Source organism: Pristiophorus japonicus, chromosome 11 (genome assembly GCF_044704955.1).
Source record: "Pristiophorus japonicus isolate sPriJap1 chromosome 11, sPriJap1.hap1, whole genome shotgun sequence".
NCBI lineage: Eukaryota > Metazoa > Chordata > Chondrichthyes > Pristiophoridae > Pristiophorus > Pristiophorus japonicus.
Window position 1 is genome coordinate 77,784,078 of NC_091987.1, and position 25,747 is coordinate 77,809,824.

Sequence of the window (25,747 nt, forward strand, 5' to 3'; positions counted from 1 at the left end):
GCAACGGAGTATTTATTGTCAAGCTCAAAAGTGGGCAAACATGCAGGAATCATATGGATCAGGCAAAGCTGCAGCATTCAGACAAACCAGAACAGTTGGAGGAAGAGACAATCGACAACCAACCAACCTACCCCAGTCATCAGAGGACTCAGTGGTCATCAGTGAATCGGGACCTTCAATCACTGATATATTCAATGAAAATGGACTTTCAATCCCTGACATGGCTATTGCCACTCAGACTATTATGTTCCTAACCCAGATGAGGCTGCACACACGGAGGTTAAAGTAACAGTGACCTCAGTCTTTAATAAAACACTCCAGAGTGAGGAACAGGCCTTAGGGGCCGGCTTATATACAGTGCTCCCAAGGGATGCTGGGATCCCTTGGGACTTCAGGGGATACGCTCCCTGGTGGCGGAACATGGGAGTGCATGCTTTACAGATACACAGCATCACTCCCCCCGCCAAAGTCAAAGTGAAAACTATTTACAAGGTGAGGCGGTCGGGAGCCTTTCTTTCCCTGGTGGACCGCCTCGGTACAAATATCTGTTCTGGTGTGTTGGCTGTGCCCTCGCTGGGCTGGCGTGTTGTTGGCCCTGCAGGGCTGCTAGGTGAGCCTGGCCTTGCTGGGCTATTGGGTGTGATGGGTTCGATTTCCTGGTCCGGTGAGGTGTCGCTGACCCTTTGGGTGTGTGTTGTGGGCTCGAAAAAGGTGGTGTCTGCTGTGGGTTGTTCAGGGCAGTCTGTGAACCACAGCCTCGTTTGGTCCAGGTGCTTTCTGCAAATTTGTCCATTGTCTAGTTTGACCACAAACACCCTATTCCCTTCTTTAGCTATCACTGTGCCCACGATCCACTTGGGACCATGTCCATAGTTTAGCACATACACAGGGTCATTCAGATCAATTTCCCGTGACACAGTGGCGTGATCATCGTTTACATTTTGTTGCTGCCGCCTGCTCTCTACCTGATCATGCAGGTTGGGGTAAACCAGCGAGAGTCTGGTTTTAAGTGTCCTTTTCATGAGTAACTCAGCTGGGGGCACCCCTGTGAGCGAGTGGGGTCGCGTGCGGTAGCTGAGCAGTACTCGGGACAGGCGGGTTTGGAGTGAGCCTTCTGTGACTCGTTTAAGACTCTGTTTGATGGTTTGTACTGCCTGCTCTGCCTGCCCATTGGAGGCTGGTTTAAACGGGGCCGAGGTGACATGTTTGATCCCATTGCGGGTCATGAATTCTTTAAATTCGGCACTGGTGAAACATAGCCCGTTGTCACTGACCAGTATGTCAGGCAGGCCGTGGGTGGCAAACATGGCCCTCAGGCTTTCAATGGTGGCAGTGGTGGTGCTTCCCGACATTATTTCACATTCAATCCATTTTGAAAAAGCATCCACCACCACCAGGAACATTTTACCGAGAAACGGGCCCACATAGTCGCCATGGATCCTCGACCATGGTCTGGAGGGCCAGGAGCACAAACTTAGTGGTGCCTCTCCGGACGCGTTGCTCAACTGAGCACATACGCTGCATTGCCGTACACAGGACTCCAAGTCAGAGTCGATACCGGCCACCACACGTGGGATCTGGCTATCGCTTTCATCATTACTATACCCGGGTGTGTGCTGTGGAGATCCGAGACGAACGTCTCCCTGCCCTTTTTTGGTTGCACTATGAGGTACGCAGTTACTCCACAACAGGCAGTCTGCCTGAATGGACAGCTCATCCTTTCGCCGCTGGAATGGCTTGATTGACTCTTGCATTTCAACGGGGATGCTGGCCCAGCGCCCATGCAGTACACAGTTTTTTACTAGGGACAGCAGAGGATCTTGGCTGGTCTAAATCCTAATCTGGCGGGCCGTAACAGGTGATTTATCATTTTCAAACACCTCCATGACCATCAACAAGTCTGCGGGCTGCGCCACCATCAACAAGTTTGCAGGCTGCGCCATTTCCACCCCCGTGGTGGGCAATGGTAGCCGACTGAGAGCATCCGCACAGTTCTCGGTGCCTGGCTGTGGCGGATGGTATAGTTATATACTGATAGCGTGAGTGCCCACCTTTGTATGCGGGCTGAGGCATTAATATTTATCCCCTTGTTTTCAGTGGACAGGGATGTGAGGGGCTTGTGATCAGTATCAAGCTCAAATTTGAGGCCAAACAGGTACTGATGCATTTTCTTTACCCCGAACACACACGCTAATGCATCTTTCTCAATCATGCTGTAGGCCCTCTCGTCCTTAGACAAGCTCCTGGAAGCACACGCGACAGGTTGCAACTTCCCCACAACGTTAGCTTGTTGTAATACACACCCGATTCCGTACGACGATGCTTCACATGCTAGCACAAGTCTTTTACACGGGTTATACAATACAAGCAGCTGGTTGGAGCACAAAATATTTCTGGCTTTTTCAAAAGCAATTACTTGGATTTTTTCCCCATACCCAGTTCTCACCTTTGCGCAATAACACATGTAGGGGCTCTAAAACGGTGCTTTACCCCGGTAGGAAGTTACCAAAATAGTTGAGGAGGCCCAGGAACAACCGCAGCTCCATGACGTTCTGTGGCCTGGGCGCATTCCTGATAGCCTCTGTCTTGGCATCTGTGGGCCGAATGCCGTCCGCCGCGATCTTTCTCCCACTTCTGTTGCCATGAAGCTGCATTTCAACCTCTTCAGCCGCAGCCATACGCGATCCAGTCGCTGGAGGACCTCCTCCAGGTTTTGTAGGTGCTCGGCAGTGTCCCGACCCGTGACCAATATGTCGTCCTGAAAGACCACAGTGTGTGGTACCGACTTAAGTAGGCTCTCCATGTTTCTCTGGAAGATCGCTGCAGCTGACCGAATTCCAAACGGGCATCTGTTGTAGATGAACAGTCCCTTGTGCATGTTGATGCAGGTGAGGTCCTTCAAAGACTCCTCCAGCTCCTGCGTCATGTAAACTGAAGTCAGGTCGAGCTTGGTGAATGTCTTGCCTACTGCCAGTGTCGCAAATAGGTCGTCTGCCTTAGGTAGCAGGTATTGGTCCTGTAGTGAGAAACGATTAATAGTTACTTTATAATCGCCGCAAATCCTGACTGTGCCATCACTTTTGAGTACTGGAACAATTGGACTGGCCCACTCGCTGAATTCCACTGGGGGGATGATGTCCTCGCGTTGCAGCCTGGCCAGCTCGATTTCAACTCTCTTTCTTATCATGTGAGGTACCTCTCGCACCTTGTGGTGAATGGGTCGTGCCTCTGGGACCAAGTGGATCCACACCTTCACCCCGGAAATGTTTCCAATGCCTGGCTCAAAAAGGGAAGGAAATTTGTTAAGAACCTGGGTACATGAGGCCTCATCAACATGTGATAGCACTCGGATGTCATCCCAGTTCCAGCGGATTTTGCCCAGCCAGCTCCTTCCAAGCAGTGTGGGGCCATCGCCCGGGACAATCCAGAGTGGCAGTTCATGCACCATGCCCTCGTAGGTGACCTTGATCATGGCGCTGCCCAGGACAGTGATAAGCTCTTTGGTGTACGTTCTCAGTTTCATGTGGATGGGGCTCAGGGCTGGTCTGAATGCCTTGTTGCACCACAGTCTCAAGCATCTTTTTACTCATGATGGATTGGCTAGCGCCAGTGTCCAATTCCATGGCTACGGGTAAGCCATTCAATTTTATGTTTAGCATTATAGGTGGACAATTCGTCGAAAATGTGTGCACTCCGTGTACTTCAGCATCTGCCTCCTCTCTCTGAGTTTCGAAATTGCTTTGATCCACCATGGACCGATCTTCCTCTGCCACGTGGTGGTTAGCAGGTTTTGCAGAGCTTGCAGCTCGTTTGCAAGCTCGTTGGAGGTGCCCCATTGTTCCACAGCTCTTGCAAACATACCCTTTGAAGCAGCATGAATAGGCTGAATGGAAGCCTCCACAACAACAACAAGGTGTGAATTGCCTTGCATTCATCCTTTGTTGGGGACTCTGGCTCATCTGGGGCACCTGAGGCCTGCTGGCAGTTGCAGACTCGTGGGCTCTGCCCTGTACATTTCTGCTTGCAAACACAGTTCCAGTTAATTTATGAACATTGCTAGCACTTGTGTGGTGAGAGATTTGTTTGGTGTTATCACTGGTGGACATAAACGCCTGTGCTATCGCAATGGCCTTACTGAGGGTTGGTGTCTCTACAAACAAAAGTTTCCGTAGGATGGTCTCGTGGCCAATGCCCAGTACAAAAAAGTCTCTGAGCATTTGCTCCAGTTAGCCATCAAACTCACATTGTCCTGCAAGTCGCCTTAGCTCGGCGACGTAGCTCGTCACTTCCTGACCTTCAGATCGCTGGCACGTGTAGAACCGATACCTCGCCATCAGCAAGCTCTCCCTCGGGTTAAGATGCCCTCGAACCAGTATACACAGCTACTCATATGACTTATCTGTGGGTTTCACCGGAGCCAGAAGATTCTTCATGAGGCTGTAGGTCGGTGCCCCGCAAACCGTGAGGAGGACCACTCTCCTTTTTGCAGTGCTTCCTTCCTCCATCCAGCTCGTTGGCTACAAAGTACTGGTCTAGCCGTTCGACATAGGCGTCCCAGTCCTCACTCTCTGAGAACTTCTCCAGGATGCCCACAGTTTGCTGCATCTTTGCGTTGGATTCGTATTCTCGTCGCCAGTTACTGTGTTCCTAACACAGATGAGGCTGCACACAAGGAGATTAAAGTAACAGTGACCTCAGTCTTTAATAAGACACTCCAGAGTGAGGAACAGGCCTCCGGGTGACAAACTTTTGGGGGCAGCTGAATCAGAGGAGGACGCTCCATACTCCCTCACGGTTGGCAGTGTCAAAGGCCTATGTGAGGGACTATGGAGGACAAATAGGGCAATGGCCACGGTGAAGGCTATGGTAAGGGTTCGGTGTCAGAAGGGCGGGTAGCAAAAGATTTCCCTGCCTGAAACTGCTGAAAGGCAGCTTACAGAATTCTTTCTTAGTTGCACAGCTGAGAAAAGATTTTTCTAATTGCTTCATTCAAACCTGATGTTTCAGATAAAATTTGTGGATATTCCAAGCCTGTGAACCCGACCACTTTGTGGTTTGACAATTCATGTCGGTCATTTACTCCTCTTTTCTACACATTTAACTTAAGTTGATGTAATTCTGGTGTAATAGTGGGATTTCTGGGACAGTGGCTTTGGCCTGTCAGCTGTGTACATACTTTGGTGTAGGGGCATCTTCTGTCGGCACAAAATCGTACCGGAATTTAGCAAGTAGTTTAGAATGGGTGTAACTGATGTATCTGACATATGCCCCAAATTCCAATCCCCTGTGTCAGAACCTTTTCACCAACAGCAAAAAAAATCAGAATCAGGGCTCTGCATGTTTTATTCAATTTTATTTAATTAAACAATTCAAGAATGACCAGTTATATATCATTCCATTCAACTGTATCTCCTCGACAATCTTTCATGTGATATTTGCAATATCCTGATGTATAATGAAAAGATTTGAAGATAAACGAGGAAGCCTGGCTTTTCTCACACAAATCTAACTAAAATCGGGGTATTATGCAGATAGCATGTCTCTGATGTTAGACGAGATCATGCTGAATAACAGGATATACAATGTGTCATTTTGTTCAAAGCCTGTTCTTGAAAACTGAAATGAACACCAATCACATGATGTCACATGGTGCTGGCATCATCAAATGATGATCACATGAACTGCTCATATATCCAATCTTATCACATAATTTCCAAATATATTTACATTCATTTGCCAAGTAGAAATTTTTGTTTATTTCAGCTCCATCACTCCTCATTGTCACAATCTTTAAAAGTACGCATCACAGTCTCTTTACTCTCCTTCCCTCTGCCCTGCAAATTTGTAAATTATTTGCACAGACTTCCTTAAATTTCCTTCTCTATCTCACTGTGCTACCCTCCAGTCTCAGACAGGTGATTTCTACTAAAATCGCAGATAAAAAGCTTACTGGCAGGTGGCTATATAAGCTTATATTTTATTTGAAACTGTTTAAATAAACACGATTTCTTTTAGGACTGTACTCCTGGCTCACTCCAGCAGTGTCTCAACAATAACTAACATTTCTATAGCACTCCTCACGGCCAGGAAGATATCATAAAGCACTTTACACGGCGCTGGAAAACAACAGATGCAAGTATTGAGTGACTAAGGGAAAATAGAAGTTAGGACGGGCAGAGGAGTTAAAAGCCTGGTCGAAGAGAAGTGATTATAGGTGGCTATGAATGCAAGGAGGGAAATGGTGAGGTGGAGGCATTTATTGGTCAGCTGAGTGTCTCACCTCAGATCAGTGGCTTCAGTCGATGCACTGGTTGCAATTTGGAAATTATTGGAAGGGGGGCAAGCCTGGAAAATCGACATTCTCCCAAACTGTTGATAATGTAATACCAAGTGTCACCTCAGGAGTTGGAGCCTGAGAGTCAAGTTCAAAAGGAATTTGATAGTAAATGAAATAAATAAATTAGGTGAAATTAAAAGAGAATTTTGACTAAAATGTAGTAATTTGAGTAAAAATCTTGCTGTTTCCAACTCCAGAATAAGTCTTCTACAAAAGACTCAGTAGTCATTAATTGTACCGACTTCTGGCAAACTTGGGAACACAATTAGCAGCTAATTGGAGATATGGGTTGAATGGTAATCAGTCCGATTATTGGAAAAGTTGGAGACATGGGCACGTGATTCCCAAGTATGCGTCACAGGAGCAATGGATCATGGGTAATATGTAGGACCAACTGAGAATCAAACATGTGATATTCTGGTTTGTGTGGCTCAGTAGTAAACCAGGTGGTGTCTTTATGCGCTATTTCAAATGTCTAGTAACTGCAAGAATATCTAGAAAAGAAAGTCTTAGATAAAAATAAATACGTTTATTGTGTAAACAAATCATAATTTTAGTACTTCAGAGTTTTATTGTCTGCCTTTCTCATGAATAAAAATAGATACATGTAGGCACGTGTGGAGCATAAACATCGGCATGAACCCGTTGAGCTGAATGGCCTGTTTCTATGCTGTAAATACTTTGTAATAGTTTTCTCTATATATACGCAGAAAGGTAATATTACACCGGACTGCATCAGATCATTATCTGGCAACTGAAGTTGTATTTCCTTTTAAAAGGAATCTTGTTTCCAACCTCATAAACTTTTCAATGATTACACTTATTTTTTTCACATAGGAGGGCAACACTGTAAAAATAGAAAATGCTGGAAGCACACAGCAGGCAGTCAGCATAAATGGAGAAAATAAATGGGTCAATATTTCAGGCTGGGCTGTTCCTCAAAACTGACAAATGAAAGATGAGCAGGACAGAAAGGCGGTGCCTGTAAAACCTTTTGCTCACTATGGCTTGCAGATTGTTATGTTCAGAATAACTCCACGAACTGTGTTGTAAGCGCAAACCATTGTGACCTTAGTCTCTTTAATATAACTCCAAAGTGGGCAAGCAGCATGGTGGATCACCTTTTATACCTGCTTACCCCAGGATGCACAGGTGACCCTTAGGTCTCCCACAGGTGTGCCCCCTAGTGGCAAGTCTTGCACGTTGGTGAGGTTTGCATACATAACATCACTTCCCCCCCCCCCCCAAAGTCTTATGTACAAGTTATTTAGAGGTTGAGGCAATCTGGCGCTCTGCATTCCCAGGTTGATCGCCTGAGTTGAATTCCTGGCATGGGTGAGTTGGTTGGATCATTGCTGCACGGCAGCTCGGCTGGTCTGGTCGGACTGTCGGGCATGGTGGGTTCATCCTCGTGGTTGACAGCGAGGTCGATTGCTGGTTGGGTGTGTGTTGGCAGATCATAGATGGTAAAGTCTTCTTCAAACTGTTCTTGGTTGTCCATGAATCGCAGTTTGGTCTGTTCCAAGTGCTTTCTGCAAGTTTGCCCATTCAACAATTTCACAACAAACACTCTATTCCCCTCCTTGGCTAAAACAATGCCAGCAATCCATTTGGGACCCTGATCTTAATTTAGAACAAACACCGGATCATTAACCTCAATGTCACGTGATACAGCCGCGCGATCGTGGTACACGTTATGCCGATGTCGCCGTGTTTCTATGTGATCATTGAGATCTGGGTGAACTAAGGAGAGCCTGGTTTTAAGTGCTCTCTTCATTAACAATTCTGCAGGGGAAACCCCGGTGGGGGCGCGTCCGTTAGCTGAGCAGGACCCGAGATAACTGGGTCTGCAAGAAGCCGTCCATTACGCATTTCAAGCTCTGCTTGATGGTTTGGACTGCCTGTTCTGCTTGACCGTTGGATGCGGGCTTAAATGGGGCAGACCTGACATGCTTGATGCCATTGCGGGTCATGAACTCGTTGAATTCCGAGCTTGTGAAACACGGTCCATTGTCACTAACAAGGACGTCGGGCAAACCATGGGTGGCGAACATGGCCCTGAGGCTTTCAATGGTGGCAGTAGACATACATGATGACATTATTATACATTCAATCCATTTAGAGTAAGCGTCCACTGCTACTAGAAACATCTTTCCTAGAAAAGGGACAGCAAAATCTACGTGGACCCTGGACCATGGTTTGGAGGGCCATGACCACAGGCTCAGTGGGGCCTCCCTGGGTGCTTGCTCAACTGTGAGCAAGTGTTGCATTGGTGTACGCACAACTCCAATTCGGAGTTAATGCCGGGCCACCAAACGTGTGACCTGGCGATAGCCTTCATCATGACTATGCCTGGGTGGGTACTGTGTCGGTCGCGCATAAACATTTCCCTGCCTTTTTTTGGCAAAACCACACAATTCCCCCATAGGAGACAATTCGATTGGATGGACAATTCATCTTTGCGTTGGTGGAACGGCTTAATTTCGTCTTGCATTTCTCCGGGAACCGCCGACCAGCTCCCATTGAGAATGCAGCTTTTTACTAGTGAGAGCACAGGGTCCTGCCTAGTCCAGGTCCTGATCTGGCGAGCCATGATGGGTTTCCCCTCGCTCTCAAAGGCATCCATTACCAGAAGCAAATCTGCGGGTTGCGCCATTTCCACCCCAGTGGTGGGCAATGGCAGCCGATTGAGGGCATCCGCACAGTTCTCTGTGCCTGGTCTGTGGCGGATTACATAATCATATGCAGACAATGTTAGTGCCCAACTTTGGAAGCATTAGTGTTGATACCTTTGCTTTCTGACAGCAGTGAAGTAAGTGGTTTGTAGTCGGTTTCAAGCTCGAACCAGAGACCAAATAGATATTGGTGCATTTTCTTAACGCCTTACACACATGCTATCGCTTCTTTCTCAACCATACTGTAGGCTCTTTCAGCCTTGGATAAACTTCTGGATGCATATGCAACCGGTTGCAGTTTGCCTGATACATTTGCTTCTGTAACACACAGCCGACCCCATATGACAATGCATCACAAGCTAGTACTAAACGTTCGCATGGGTCATACTATACAAGTAACTTGTTAGAGCATAGCAGGTTTCTGGCCTTATTAAAGGCTGTCTCTTGAGATTTACCCCAAACCCGGTCGTCACCCTTGCGTAGCAGTAAATGCAAGGGTTCCAGCAAAGTGCTCAACCCGGTAGAAAGTTACCAAAATAGTTGAGGAGTCCCAGGAACGAACGCAGCTCCGTCACATTCTGTGGTCTGGGTGCATTCTTGATGGCCTCTGTCTTGGAGTCCATGGGTCTTTCTCCCAGAAATTCGACCAGAAATTCGACCTCTGGTGCCAGGAAAACACACTTGGAGCGTTTCAGCCTGAGTCCCACTCTGTCCAGTCGCTTTAGAACCTCTTCCAGGTTGTGCAATGTTCAGTGGTGTTGCGACCAGTGATCAAGATGTCATCTTGGAACACCATCGATGCATGGAACCGAGTTCAGCAAACTCTCCATGTTCCTCTGGAAGATGGCCGCAGCCGAGTGAATCCCAAAGGGGAATCTGTGGTACACGAACAGTCCTTTGTGCGTGTTGATGCACCTCAATTTCTTTGACGGTTCAGCCAGCTCCTGTGTCATGTAAGCAGAGGTTAGATCTAGCTTGGTGTATGACTTTCCCCCTGCTAGCATTGCGAATAGGTTCTCCGCTTTGGGTAGTGGGTACTGGTCCTGTAACGAGATTCGGTTGATAGTTACTATGTAGTTCCCGCAGATTCTGACCATCCCATCGCTCTTTAGCACCGGCACAATTGGACTGGCCCACTCGTTGAACTCGACTGGTGATATGATCCCCTCTTGTTGAAGTCTGTCCAGCTCGATCTCCACTTTCTCTCACATCATATAGGGGACTGCTCGGGCCTTGTGATGAATGGGCCGTGCCCCAGGAACAAGATGGACTGCACCTTGGTCCCTGTGAAGTTACCGATGTCTGGCTCGAATAACGCCGGGAATTTGTTTAGCACCTGGGCGCACAGGACGCCATCCACCGAAGACAGCGTTTGATGCTGTCCCAGTTCCATCTGATCTTTCCTCGCCAGCTTCTGCCAAACTGCATTGGGCCATTGCCTGGTACAATCCACAGTGGTAAATCATGCACCATTCCTTCGTACGATACCTTCACTGCCGAACTGCCGATAACAGGTATGAGTTCTTTGGTGTAAGTGCGCAGCGTTGTGTGAATGGGGCTCAATTTTGGCCTCTGTGCCTTGTTACCCCACAGTTTCTCAAAAGCCTTCCGGCTCATGATTGATTGACTCATCCCCGTGTCCAATTCCATGGAGACTGGAATGCCGTTAAGTTTAATTTTTAACTTTATCGGAGGGCTTCTGGTGGTGAAGGTGTGTACACCATACACTTCCTCTTCATCCTCAGGTTGAATTGCCTCTCCTGCTCATTCAGCGTGATACACGCTGGATTGGTTGTCCTCTGCTGACTCTACCATGTGGTGAGTCAGAGGTCGCTTGCACATTCGCTGGAGGTGTCCCATTGTTCCACAGCCCTTGCACAGATAGTGCTTGAATCAACACTGATGGGCTCTATGACTGCCCCCGCAGTGCCAACATGGTGTTAATGGATTTGCATTCTCACCCCACAGCGGCCTCTGAGTCACCCTAGGCCTGACCTCTGCGGTCGTATGGGCCCTACCATGTACAGTTCTGCCTGCTGAAGGCATTATTTTATGCACAGTACTTGCCGGTGAGCTCTGTTTCGTGTTGTCGCTCGTGGATATGAAAGCCTGGGCTATCGTGATGGCCTTGCTCAGATCTAGGGATTCAGCAGACAGCAGTTTGCGAAGAATGACCTCGTGACCGATTCCCAGCATGAAAATGTCCCGCAACATTTCCCCCAAAGATCCTGCAAATTTGCACTGTACTGCAAGGCGTCTTAGGTCGGCGACAAAGCTCGTCACGTTCTGGCCCTCGGGGCGATGGTGCGTGTAAAAGCGATACCTGCCCATTAAGATGCTCTCCTTCGGCTTGAGGTGTTCCCAAACCAGAGTGCACAGCTCTGTGTAAGTCTTGTCTGTTGGTTTGTCCGGTACCAGCAGATTTTTGAGGAGGCCATATATCGACAACCCACATACGGTGAGGAGAATCGCTCTGCGCTTGATCACCGTCCCAGCCGTGTCCAGTTCGTTGGCACGAAGTATTGGTCGAGATGCTCAACGAAGGCTTCCCAATCATCACCCTCAACAAATTTCTCAAGAATACCAACGGCAGCCCTTTCTGCGTGAAAGTTCGTGATCTATAACTCGTCGCCAGTTGTTACGTTCAGAATAACTCCACGAGGCTGTGTTGTAAGTTCAAACCATTGTGACCTTGGTTTCTTTAATATAACTGCAAAGTGGGCAAGCAGCATGGTGGATCATCTTTTATACCTGCTTGCCCCAGGGTGCACAGGTGACCCTTAGGTCTCCCAAAGGTGTGCCCCCTAGTGGCAAGTCTCACGCGTTGGTGAGGTTTGCATACATAACACAGATTATATAGTGTACTGAATTAGCTTACAACGAAGTAATGCTGACATTACACCTTATCAAAACAAGTTCTCAGAATTCTTTCAGAAACACGGTCCCATTAAAAACAATAGGAGCACAAGAGGGCAGCAAATTGTTATACTTCCCAGATCAGCATGAGTTTCACAGGTAGATCAGCACTCCAACTGTTCACACATGAACCTGCCCTGGGAGTGTTTAATGGTATAATGGAGAGGGAGCTTTACTCTTTATCTACAGAACGTGCTGGAAATCTCAGCAGGTCAGGCAGCATCTGTGGAGAGGAAGCAGAGTTAACGTTTCAGGTCGATGATGAAGGGTCATAGACCTGAAACGTTAACTCTACTTCCTCTCCATAGATGCTGCCTGACCTGCTGAGATTTCCAGCATTTTCTGTTTTTATTCCAAATTCCAGCATCCGCAGTATTTTGCTTTTGTATTACAGGTGTGACGTCCGAAATCCGGAAACCTCAGGACCGAGGCCATTCCGGATTCCGGGCACTTCCGAATTTCGGAACGTCTTTGCCTGGGCCGAGGAAGGTAGGTAGGGGGGGATCGGTCGGGCCGCTGGAGGTCGGGGGTGTCGGTCGGGCCACCGGAAGTCGGTGGTGTCATTCGGGCCAAGGCAGGGGAGGTCAGGAGGCCGGAGGTTGGGTGGCCGGGCTCATGGTCTACAGAGCAGTGGTGATACCTGCCCTCTTAAATGCTTCAGAGACATGGACTATGTACAGCAGGCATCTCAAAGCACTGGAGAAGTACCACCAACGCTGCCTCCACAAGATCCTGCAAATACATTGGCAGGATAGGCGCACCAACGTCAGTGTCCTCGCTCAGGCCAACATCCCCAGCATCGAAACAATGACCACGCTCGATCAGCTCCACTGGACGGGCCACATAATTCACATGCCCGATACTAGACTCCCAAAGCAAGCGCTCTACTCGGAGCTCCGACAGAGCAAGCGAGCCTCAGGTGGGCAGAGGAGATGCTTCAAGGACACCCTCAAAGCCTCCTTGAAAAAATGTAACATCCCCACCGACACCTGGGAAACCTTGGCTTAAGACCACCCAAAGTGGTGGAAAAGCTTCCGGGAAGGCACCGAACACTTCGAGTCTCTTCGTCGCGAGCAAGCTGAAGCGTTGACAGCTGAAGTAGCACGCAGCAACCCAGGCACCCCATCCACCTGTTCCTTCAACCATCGTTTGCCCCACCTGTGACAGAGACTGTAGGTCACCTGAGAACTCATGTTGCAGTTGGAATCAGGTGAATTTATAATGGGGAACAAAGAAATGGCAGACCAATTGAACAAATACTTTGGTTTTGTCTTCACGAAGGAAGACACAAATAACCTTCCGGAAATACTAGGGGACCAAGGGTCTAGCGAGAAGGAGGAACTGAAGGAAATCCTTATTAGTCAGGAAATTGTGTTGGGGGATTTGATGGGATTGAAGGCCGATAAATTCCCAGGGCCTGATAGTCTGCATCCAGAGTACTTAAGGAAGTGGCCCTAGAAATAGTAGATGCATTGGTGATCATTTTCCAACTCTCGGCTCTGGATCAGTTCCTATGGACTGGAGGGTAGCTAATGTAACACCACTTTTAAAAAAGGAGGGAGAGAGAAAAGGGGGAATTATAGACTGGTTAGCCTGACATCAGTAGTGGGGAAAATGTTGGAATCAATTATTAAAGATGAAATAGCAGCGCATTTGGAAAGCAGTAATAGAATCGGTCTAAGTCAGCATGGATTTCTGAAAGGGAAATCATGCTTGACAAATCTTCTAGAATTTTTTGAGGATGTAACTAGTAGAGTAGACAAGGAAAAACCAGTGGATGTGGTGTATTTGGACTTTCAAAAGGCACTTGACAAGGTTCCACACAAGAGATTGGTGTGCAAAATGAAAGCACATGGTATTGGGGGTAATGTATTGACATGGATAGAGAACTGGTTGGCTGACAGGAAGCAGAGAGTCGGGATAAACGGGTCCTTTTCAGAATGGCAGGCAGTGACTAGTGGGGTGCCGCAGGGCTCAGTGCTGGGACCCCAGCTATTTACAATATACATCAAAGATTTAGATGAAGGAATTGTGTAATATCTCCAAGTTTGCAAATGACACTAAGCTGGGTGGTGGTGTGAGCTGTGAGCAGGATGCTAAGAGGCTGCAGGGTGACTTGGACAGGTTAGGTGAGTGGGCAAATGCATGGCAGATGCAGTATAATGTGGATAAATGTGAGGTTATCCACTTTGGTGGCAAAAATAGGAAGGCAGAATATTATCTGAATGGTGACACATTAAAAGAAGGGGAGGTGCAGCGAGACCTAGGCGTCATGGTACATCAGTCATTGAAAGTTGGCATGCAGGTACAGCAGGCAGTGAAGAAGGCAAATGGTATGTTGGCCTTCATAGCGAGGGGATTTGAGTATACAAGCAGGGAGGTCTTACTGCAGTTGTACAGGGCCTTGGTGAGGCCTCACCTGGAATACCATGTTTAGTTTTGGTCTCCTAATCTGAGGAAGGACGTTCTTGCAATTGAGGGAGTGCAGCGAAGGTTCACCAGACTGATTCCCGGGATGGCAGAACTGACATATGAGGAGAGACTGGATCAACTGGGCCTGTATTCACTGGAGTTTAGAAGAATGAGAGGGGATCTTGTAGAAACATATAAAATTCTGACGGGACTGGACAGGTTAGATGCAGGAAGAATGTTCCCGATGTTGGGGATGTCCAGAACCAGGGATCATAGTCTAAGGATAAGGGGTAAGTCATTTAGGACTGAGATGAGGAGAAACTTCTTCACTCAGAGAGTTGTTACCTGTGGAATTCTCTATCGCAGAGAGTTGTTGATGCCAGTTCGTTAGATATATTCAAGAGGGAGTTAGATCTGGCCCTTACGGCTAAAGGGATCAAGGGGTATGGAGAGAAAGCAGGAAAGGGAATACTGAGGTGAATGATCAGCCATGATCTTATTGAATGGTGGTGAAGACTTGAAGGACCGAATGGCCTATTCTTGCACCTATTTCCCATGTTTCTATGGGCCCAAGTTTCCACATGATTTGCGCCTGATTTTTAGGAGCAACTGGTGGAGAACGGACTATTTTAGAAATCGCAATTCTCCACATTTTTTTTTCTGCAGTTCTAGTCAGGTAGAACAGTTCTAGTTTAGAACAGAATTTTTTCTTCAAAAGGGGGCGTGTCCAGCCACTGACGCCTGATTTGAAAGTTTCCACGGTGAAAATGTACTCCAAACTAAAGTAGAATGGAGCCAGTGAAGATTTTTGTAGAACTGAAAAAACCTGTTCTACACATTACAAAATCAGGCGCAGGTTACAAATTAGGCGTCCAGAACGAGGTGGGGGGGGAGGGGGGGGGGGAAGGGAACTCATTAAATTCGACAATAAATCCTTATTTATACTTCTACAAATATTATACAAATAAAACCAACCTGAATAAACATTTATAAGCCAAGAAAAGATTAAATAAACCATCTTCCTACCTGTGTGAAAGTGCTTCAGCCAGGGAGAATTCTGCAGCCGTTCGTGCCGCTAAGCGGGAGGGGGAGAGAGAGAGGGGGGAGGGAGGGAGAGAGAGAGGTGGGAGGGAGGGAGAGAGAGGGGAGGGAGGGAGAGAGAGGGGAGGGAGGGAGGGAGGGAGAGGGGAGGGAGGGAGAGAGGGGGGGCGTCGGGTCGGGGAACAGGAGCGTGGGTCGGGTCAGTCGGGGGGCGGGGGGGCGGGGGAGCGGGTCTCGGGTCTCGGGTCGGTGCGGGGGGGGAGCGGGTGTCGGGTGTCGGGTCGGGGGGAGCGGGTGTCTGGTGGGGGGCGGGGGGGCAGCGGGTGTCGGGTCTCGGGTCGGTTCGGGGCGGGGGAGCGGGTGTCGGGTCTCGGGTCGGGGCGGGGGAGCGGGTGTCAGGTCGGGGCGGGAGGGAGCGGGTGTCGGGTCGGGTCGGATCGGGTCGGCGGGGGGGGGGAGCGAGAGCGAGTGTCGGGTCTGGTCAGGCGGGGAGCAGGAGCTGGCCTTGGGAGGAGCCCCAGTGAGGCCATTGGGCCAGGGCTAGGGGCTGCGTGCTTCGGGCCCCTCCCAAACAGTTTGGCGCCTGGAGCTACTGCACTTGCGTGCCGTCTGTAGCGCGCATGTGCAGAGGTCCCGGCACTGTTTTCAGCGCCGGGACCTGGCTCTGCCCCCCCCCACAGCTCGTGCTGGCTGCGCTGAGGGCCAGAGGACCTGTAAGTAGGTGCAGAATACCGAGGATTTTTTTAGGCGCCGTTTTAGGCGCGAAAAACGGGTGCCCAGCTCGGAGGGGCGCCCGTTTTTTTTCTTGTGGAAACTTGGGCCCTATGTTTCTATGTTTTAGTGTGGAAGCAAGTCATCCTCGACTCCGAGGGATTGCCTTTGATTGATTGAATATAACCACCTATAGTTGCTAGTGCTACCCCATGCTGTCTGACAAAAAAGCGATGGGTACCATTCACTTCTGGGTTGATACTTCAAAATGTTCCCATTTGTTATAATCACGAACACTAGGGGATAACTTTAACTTTCAACAATGGTGTAAAACGGATGATATCGAATCGGACGGCCATTAATACACCCAGCCTAATTTTCTTCTGCATTGATTTCAATGGAAAGAAAAATTAGGCAGGATATATAATGTGCAGCCATTCTGATTTCACCCATTTTTCACCTTGTTGAAAGTTAAAATTACCCCCACTATATCCAACCCGGAGTAAAATACTCACATTTTGAGTGGACTTTGCAGCCATAAAATGCAGTCAAGTTTGTTAATAATGATGTTAACAAGGGTTTAACAATCAAATATTCTGGGCCCACAAAAAGACATTGACCCACTGTCAGCCGTCCAAGCCCCCTCCTCCCCCATATCACCTCCCCTCTCAGGCTCCAAATGTCGGCCAGCTCAGTTAGGATCCAGCCAATTTGCCATCCTCCCATAACTATTGAGCTACAGCAGGGTGCGCACTTGGCTCCCGCAGCTTGCCGGCAGCATGTAATTGAGGCCTGGGCCTCAGAATAGCTCGGGCCTCACAGTACTAACAATGGGTAGTCAGTGAGCACACTCCGACCACCATCTACCTGTTGTCCACCTCAAGTTAAAATCGCTCCTATGGTGTACTGCTCTTTGCAAACAATGCGATGCGCACAGTCTATATTCAAAAGTAGTTCAGTTCCTTCCTCAAGCCTTGAAGAACACTGATGAAACTTGAACCATTTGTAACTATACTTGATACAAGACTCTGGCTGCAATCAGCTTCAAAACTCTGATTTAAGTTAATGGGTGTCTCTGTTACAGGTGTGAAATCTTTCCTGCCTGATTTTAGCTATTTGCGTTATGCCCAGCTGATCCTTTATGTCAAACGCAATAACAGAAAAATCAACTTATTGTTGTATTTTGACAAGATTTAAAGGGACGGATACCAGGCCAAAAGCCAAGGCTAAACAACAAACAAAGATTGTCACAGTATCTGCATGCTATTTCCTTGAGGGTGCAGGACAGTAACACTGACATTGATGTTCACACTTCCAATGGAATGTAAGCATATATGTAAAGATGGATATATGTATCTTTGTACTTCCTTTGATACCAGTAAACGACTTCCTTGTTTAAGCCCAGCTCCAGAGACTTAAGCACAAAATCTAGGCTGACACTGCAGTTCAGTACTGAGGGAGCGCTGCACTGTTGGAGGTGCTGTCTTTCAGATTAGACATAAAGCTAGGACCTGAAGTCCGTCCTCTCAGGTGGACATAAAAGATTCCATGGCTCGATTTTGAAGAAGAGTAGGGGAGTTGTCCCTGTTGACCCGGCCAATATTTATCCCTTAACCATCATAATTAAAACAGATTATCTTGGCATTATCACATTGTTGCTTGTGGGGGCCCAGAAGAGGCGAGGGCCCAGGGGCAGCACGGGCCAGCCCACACTGCGATATGTGTGCGCACTAAGTCCGTGCAGCAGAGCAGGTCTCCAGTTGTCTTGGTTAATCCTTGTTACTGGACCAAGACCTAGCTCGGTCAAGCCCGTGTGGCGGCTGGTGTGCAACGGTCACCACATGTTAAAAAATCCAAGCACAGGCATCTTCCACCCTTCAAGATTTAGTTCAGACCTGGAATTTTAGGTCCTTCATTGAAACACCAGTGAACCTTTTGACGTGGAAGCAAGTCATCCTCGGTTCGAGGGACTCCCGATGATGATGATGATGATGATGATGCTTGTGGGAGCTTGCTTTGTGCAAATTGTGTTTCCTACATTACAACAGTAGCTACACAAAGTATTTAATTGCCTTTAAAGCTTCTTTAAGATGTCCTAATGTCATGAAAGAAATTATACAAATTCAGGTTTTTCTTTCTTCCTTATTTTTATCCAAATATGATGGACATGGAAGAGCACATTTACTCTCTCTGTTACCTCTACCCAAACAGTTTGGGCTTGTCCTTCAAAAAAATCTGGCTCGAAAGAAGTTTACCCTCCTTTGCTGTACCTCCTACATCAGAATCTCCATGGAAGTGGGGGAAAATGCTTGAGTTTTTTCAGTGGCATCATGGAATGCATTTTCACATGGGATCAATCCTCAACCGCCACTGTAAGTTCCTTTTACAGTGCTGAAATCCTGCTTTAATGGTAAGCAGCAGACCTATTAAAGCTGCAACTACACCCAACTTTGCACCTCCCAGCAAACCAGTCTGCAGGCCTGCCTCCCTATGCACATTTCCCATGTGCAAGAAGCAAATGAAAATTGAGAGTGCCAAGCAAAGTGAACAGTGCCGGCCCTTCATGCTGTCAGTGCAGATGTGGCTGCACCATGGGTGAATGCAGATCTGGGCTTGCAGGTCTCACAATGTCAAAGCTTATATGTCGTCTCTTAACTTCATAACCCTGATAAGAGTATGAAGAAATATATAAATCAATTACAAACTGAACAAAAAAACTCCCATATTAATAGCAAATGCTCAAAACAAAGTCGAAGAGCATGATGTTCACTTGTTACTTTCTCTGTATTTCTTACCTCTCTGCTGAATGTATCCGACTTAGATTTATATTGTAACTGGTACTGTAGTGTGATCCAACCAAATCCAACGTCAGCGCTCATGGGCGGTCGCCAAGTTACCAGTACCAGCTTCCGTGACTCATTCTGACTCGTATTTAGAAATTGCCAACTGATATTGATGGGAGGATCTGGTTCCACTATCACAAAGTAGGAAAAAAAACAGTGTTTGTTTATTTCTCATTTATTCTGCAGTGTCTCAATTGTTCAGATATTCTGAGGTGTCCCTTTACTTCTCATTTATTTCACAGAATCTCTATTTCTCACTTATTGTGCAGTTTCCTGGTCAGCAGGTGTCAAATTTCCTGACTGCATACAGCAAGTGGGCACCGAAGATGTGCCGATAATGACACCTGCCACTGGTCTCATGTAAATGAGGTGCCCTCCTGCAAACTCCAGTCGGGTCAATGTTGGAGGCCGCTGGTGGGTGCGATCCCAATGTAACTGCAGATTTTCAGGGCCATAGTGTTTTAACATTGAAAGCTCATTCAACTCTCTTCTGTTGTTTGATCTGCACAAAATTTGAACTAAAAGTATTATTGTGATTTCTTTAAGGTAATCCTTGTAATGTCATGAAGGCATTCAGTCTAGAATGTCATTCAGCTATCAACTTGTTATTTGTCTATATAAACCATTCAACCAACCAATTAGCTATCAACTTAAATATGAAGTGATCAACTTATATCAAATATAGCAGTCCTCACCTACATCTATAAGATCCAGACAATAATCATCAGATGGCTCGGACCCATACTGATTCCAGGCTGTGACAGTAAGGCAGTACATCTCCCAGATTTCAGTGTGCTCACTGTCAAAGAAACAGCTGTTTTTTCCACCGGTGACGTAATCAGGACATTCCTGCTTTTCTCCATCACTGAATTAAATAACAACAACAAGAACATGTGTCTTTCATTCTATGCAAATCTGCCAGGCAGGGATTTTTATATTTCTGGGAGCATAAATCATTATACAATTCCTCTAAAAATCAGGACTGATGTTCAAAGGCCATTAAAGAGGTCCTGACTAGAACCTACCTTTACAAACTTAACCCATTCATCAGTATTTTGTAATTTTTTGTGGCAACATGAACCATATACACCAGATAGATAGATTTTTAACCAATAAGGGAATTAAGGGTTACAGGGAGCGGGCGGGTAAGTGGAGCTGAGTCCACGGCCAGATCAGCCATGATCTTGTTGAATGGCGGAGCAGGCTCGAGGGGCTAGATGGCCTACTCCTGTTCCTAATTCTTATGTTCTTATGTTTATGTACAATATTATACAATAATTGAGGAATCATCATGTAGCTGGTAATGCCTTACTGCCTGTTACAAATGTTGTGATCTGCACTAGATATTTTCTTGGATTCCACATCACTGATCACTTCTGTAAGCAGATCGTGAGTTCCCAATGAACTGGAGAGTATCTTTACCACCCAATATTTAGTTAAATGATTGTGTGGCCTAGGGACTTAGGGCTCAATTTTCCCCAATTATCTGTGTCGTTTTTTTGGCGTACACCGTTTTTTTTTGGAGTAAATAAAAATCTCCAAGTTTTCCCAAAGTTTCTGCACCAGTTAGATACGATTTTTTTAGGTTATTTATTTTTTTTGCTTCATAAGGGGCGTAACCTGATGTCTGTGCCAGTTTTTCCACATTTAAGCTATTTTGGCCAACTTACATTTTTCCTAGGACCTCTCCCAAAAAACCTTCTGGGCACTTAAGAAAAAGCAGCGCACATTACAAAATGGGCGCAGAAAGATGCCATTGCATTTAGGCGAAGTTTTAGAGAGAGTCAAGAAGGCAAAGAATATGCATCATGAAGCTTAATTGTTTCAAAATCGAAAGGGAGAAAATGGAAGTCTGATATAATTATTTAATTTTAGATTTTTTTCAAAGTACCACCCCACAACTAAACATCTCCTCACCGGGCTCGAGGGTCGGAGCATCAGCCGGCAGAACCATTCCCTCACTTGGACACAGGGGCTCAGGGCTCGGCTTCAAAAGAAACCCGGGGGTGGGGGGGGGGGAAATGGGTGGAAGCCGAACTGAACTGCCAGCCACTTATATAAGGGATGAGAATCCTTAGGCTATACAGCAGCTTCAAAAAAAGCATTGTGGGGTGGGGTAGGAGGAGGGGAGGAGGGGCGGGGCATGGAAGCCGAGCCCCGAGCCCCTGTTTCCGGCGAGGGAGCGATTTTGCTGGCCAATGCTCCGACCTTCGAGCCCGGTGAGGAGACGTTCGATGGTGGGGTGGTACTTTGGAAAAAAAAATCAAAGATTAAAGAATTGCATTAGACTTTGTTGCCCCAAATGTCTTCATTGAATGCCCAGCTTCCCGTTCTAAGCAAGCTTATTGCGCATGCGCAGACCAGTGTGTGGTCCATACTGGGGCGTGCACCTTGGAGAGAGAGACGAAAGAAGGTGTGAGTGCTTTGTCCTGCTGTTCTGAGCTTGTTGCAAAGCTACAATTAAATTATGGGGGCAATATTGACAATGCCATACCTCTTGCAAGCCTTCTGCATGATGGTGCTGCAGAGGAGAAGATTGATTAGGCATCATCACCTGAGGAACCTCAGAGCACATAGGATGATGGGCAGGAGACCTTACCTGTGGTGTATGTAGCACACAAATCACTGACTCCACACGGTCTGGTGTAAGTCTAACTGCTGTGACCTTCGTCCTTTATTGTTCAGCTCCAGAGTGCCTCCCAGGTGTGGTGGTCAGCCTTATATAGTCCTTATTACAGGTGCTACCAGGGTTTCCCACCACAGCGCCCTCTGTGGTGTGGCATAGTACTTACATTACATTTAAGGTACTGGGACGATACACACATCATTACATAACATCACCTCCCCCCCCCCACCTGGACACAGGACAACGATACACACATCATTACATAACATCACACTTGTCCAACGGAAGGCAGGTGGGCATAGACAGTGCGTTAGTATGGTACATATTATCTGGTACATTAACTGGTTATTGACTGGTAGCAGAACCTTGATTTCCTTGTTAGCCGTTATCATTAATTGTACTTCATCCATTATATTACACAAATACAGTGGCCATTCAGCATAAAAAAGGTAATTCTTATTATAAATTCACTATCTCACATTAACATAGCTCATTTTAGACTCGCTCCGCCAAACAGAAGTCCTTTGTGGGGACTACCTCTTTGTAAGGCCCTTTTAAGACTCCCAGGTGCATTTCCTCGTTAAGGCGCCATCTTTGATGCAGGAGGATTCCACGAGGCTTCTCCTTGGTCGCCGCCATCTTTGATGCTTTGCAGCTCCGACACGATGCCGCCGCCATCTTCTTCTCTGCCGCTCCGAATGCCCTCCGCCGTCACAGCCTCCGCTCCCCTCCGCTGCCACCTGACTTGCCGCCTCTCCAGCGGCCGCACTTGCCGCGTCCCCCGCGGCCTCCGTAGCGGCCTCCCCTGCGGCTGCCATGGCCGCCCGACGCTACCAGCTCCTCGGCGGGGACCGCCCAACGGCCTCTTCCTCTGCGGGGCTCTTCCGAACCGCCGGCCCCATGATCCCTCAGCACCCCACCCGCAGCGCCCCGCCAGCTCACCCCCTCCCCCCCCCCCAACTAGGCCTCTCTGTGCAGGGCTGCTTGCCTGTGGGGGCTGGGCCTGCAGGATCTCTGTGTGAGGTCCGGGGCTGGGGCTTGCCTGTGGGTGGATTGAGGCTGCAGCTCCAGCTCGGTCGGCGCTGCTCTCTGGGGACCCGGGGCACGGCAGCACCCCGGGGAGCAGCAGCCTGTGGAGGAATGAAGTCTTCCCAGCTCCCACGGGCCGACCCCATCCACCTCCGGCCGAGGAGTGTCGGCCCATCGCCTGCAATGACCCACGGAGGTAAAGCGTGCGTCTCGTCCCCGTGGGATACCAGCACCATCGCTCTGCCGAGAACAGGTATCAGTTCCCTGGTGTAGGTACGCAGCTTCGCCGTGACCGGGACCAGCTTGGGTCGTACAGCTCGGTTAATCCACAGTTTATCAAAAGTTCTCCGACTCACCAACGACGGACCCGAGCCCGTGTCAACTTCCATACTCACTGGGACTCCGTTGATTTTTACTTCCCTTATCACTGGGGGCGAATCGTCGGTGCACGTATACAGTCCAAACACCTCATCATCTTCTGCCTGCTCCTCGCTGAACAGTGGATCATCCCCCATCTCCTCAGCCACATGGTGAGTCTGATTTCTTTTACACATACGCTGAAGGTGGCCTTTAACATGGCAGGTATTGCATGTGTACTCCGCAAACCTGCACCGGTGAGCCCCATGGCTTCCTCCGCAGCGCCAGCATGGTGCTGCTTGATTGGCCCCCCTCGGCGGACTCTGAGCTCCAGGATCCTGAGGTCCGTGCTCTCTGCCCCGGGCAGAGCCACGTTCTGCAGTTTTGTTCGTGGTGGACGCTATCCTGTGGACAGTGCCTGCCGGGTTTGAGATTGTGTGGATCATTTGCTTGGTGCTGCAAGTCGAGGTCATATGTGCCCGGCTGATGGCGATGGCCTTTGTCAGAGTGACTGTGGGTTCCGTGGCTAACAGCTTGTGAAGGAGGCCCTCGTGGCCAATCCCCATAACGAAAACGTCCCGCAAAGCCTCGTCAAGGTGTGCCCCAAAATCACACGGCGCCGCGAGTCTCCTGAGGTCCGCAGCATATTTGGTGACATCCTGGCCCTCAGATCTGCAGTGATGGTAAAATTTGTATCTGGCTGTGAGGATGCTCTCCTTCGGTTTCAACTGGTCACGAATGAGTTCAGTCAGCTCCTCGTATGACTTGTCGCTGGCACTCCCAGGTGCCAGCAAATCCCTGACGAGACAGTAAACCTCATCGCCACAACTGGAGAGCAATATCACCTTACGCTTATCTCTCAGTGCGTTCATGTCCTCCGTCAGGTCGTTTGCTGTGAAGTAGTACTCGAGCCTTTCCGTAAAGGCCTCCCAATCATTGCCCACGGTAAAATCCTTTAGCGAGTCCAGAGTAGCCATGGTTGCGTGGAGTTCGTCCGCTTCCTCGTTGCCAATGTAGTGTATGTAACATATAAATCACTGACTTCACACGGTCTGGTGTAAGTCTAACTGCTGTGACCTTCGTCCTTTATTGTTCAGCTCCAGAGTGCCTCCCAGGTGTGGTGGTCAGCCTTATATAGTCCTTGTTACAGGTGCTACCAGGGTTTCCCACAGCAGCGCCCTCTGTGGTGTGGCTTAGTACTTACATTATATTTAAGGTACTGGGGCGATACACACATCATTACATAACATTACCCACATCGGGTATATCGAGACAGACGTTCATACCTGCACCTGAGTGATGCAGACTGTGTGAGAAGGCTACGTTTATGCAAATAAGTTGTAACCGAGATCTGTGAGTTAGTAAAAGCAGACCTGCAACCTAGCAGCATCAGGAGGACTGCTTTGTCAGTTGAAGTAAAGGTTACAGCTGCACTTTCATTTTATGCATCTGGATCATTCCAGGCCACAACTGGGGATGTTTGCGCTATTTCTCAATCTGCATTTGGCAGGTGACTGCTGCCCAATATGCCCAAAGAAATGACGACATAAAGTTCCTCATGACTGCCCAAGCAATGCGTGACAGGGCTGTGGGCTTCTCCAGGATTGCTGGCTTCCCCAAGGTACAGGGCTGCATTGATTGTACCCACATCGCCTTGCGAGCACCTTTGGAGGATTCCGAGATGTACAGGAACAGAAAAGGCTTCCACTCTGTGAAACTGCAGCTCGTGTGTGACGACATGCATCGCATCATGGCAGTTGATGCGAGATACTCTGGGAGCACCCATGATGCATTCATCCTACGCGAGAGCGCTATATCTGCCATGTTTCAGCAGCAGCCAGAAGAGCAGAGCCGGACGGAAGCTGAGTGGCAATAGAACATGTCGCACATTGCGATGTGCAGCATAATAGAGAGGACCATTGGCATCTTGAAGCAGCATTTCCGATGCCTGGACCATTCCGGAAGCTACTTGCAATATTCCCCTGAGATTGTCGGTCAGTTCACTGTTGTGTGCTGCATGCTGCAAAACATAGCCATCATGAGGCAGCAGCTGATAGTAGAAGACCCACCTGAGGTGAGAGTGGCTGATGATGAGGAGGAAGATGCAGATGACGAGGAGGAGGATGAGGAAGCCATGTAACTACCTGAACCCGGAGCATGATGGTGAAGGAGGGCAGGCTGTCGTGCCCCTTTAACGATTGCTCGAGCCTTGCGCCAACAGCTCATCCATGAACGCTTTGCTGCCCGAAGGTTCAGTGGCAACTATTCCAAATGGACAGTGTTTAATGTTTGGAACTGTTCCGTAATGTTGTGTTGTGTTAATGGAACTAATAATGGAAATGATTCAGTTATAATTTAAAATATATTTTATTCGAAAGTTTAACACTTGTTTGTACTTAACTTTAATAAAAATATTCTTGTATCAAACTTTAAAGTTAAGATCACTTACAAACTTTAAGATCACTTACAAATTTTTAAATTTGTAAATTTACATCACTTACAAAAAACTTTTAATTTGAGAACAGTTACAACAATAATAATAATAATAACAACAACAACAACAGCAGCAGCAAAGAACGGCTGCACCCATCTCTCCTCCACCTTATTCTAAGACCGCCCGCTGCGCTCGGTCTGGGTGACTCCACCCCTGCCCGCAGGTGGTGGCGCAGTGTTTCTCGGGTTGGTACCAAGCTTATTCTTTTGAGCTTCTCAGGCAATGAGCACTTCATGATAGGGGGCGTGGGCAGGCGGTAATGTGGAAGGCCCGGCCTGGGACTCATCAGAGGTTGGTCTGGGGATT

At 48.1% G+C, this 25,747-nt stretch overlaps 1 protein-coding gene across 1 annotated transcript in view; it reads right to left on the reverse strand.

Moving 5' to 3' along the window:
- LOC139276102 (prolactin receptor-like) overlaps window positions 1–25,747 on the reverse strand; it is a 92,081-nt gene that overhangs the window by 39,529 nt on the left and 26,805 nt on the right. The window contains exons 3-4 of the mRNA XM_070893588.1: window positions 19,631–19,800; window positions 18,888–19,066 (exon numbers count right to left, since the gene is read on the reverse strand). Coding sequence (XP_070749689.1) covers window positions 18,888–19,066; window positions 19,631–19,800 — 349 coding nt within the window. The remainder of the gene's footprint in view (window positions 1–18,887; window positions 19,067–19,630; window positions 19,801–25,747) is intronic.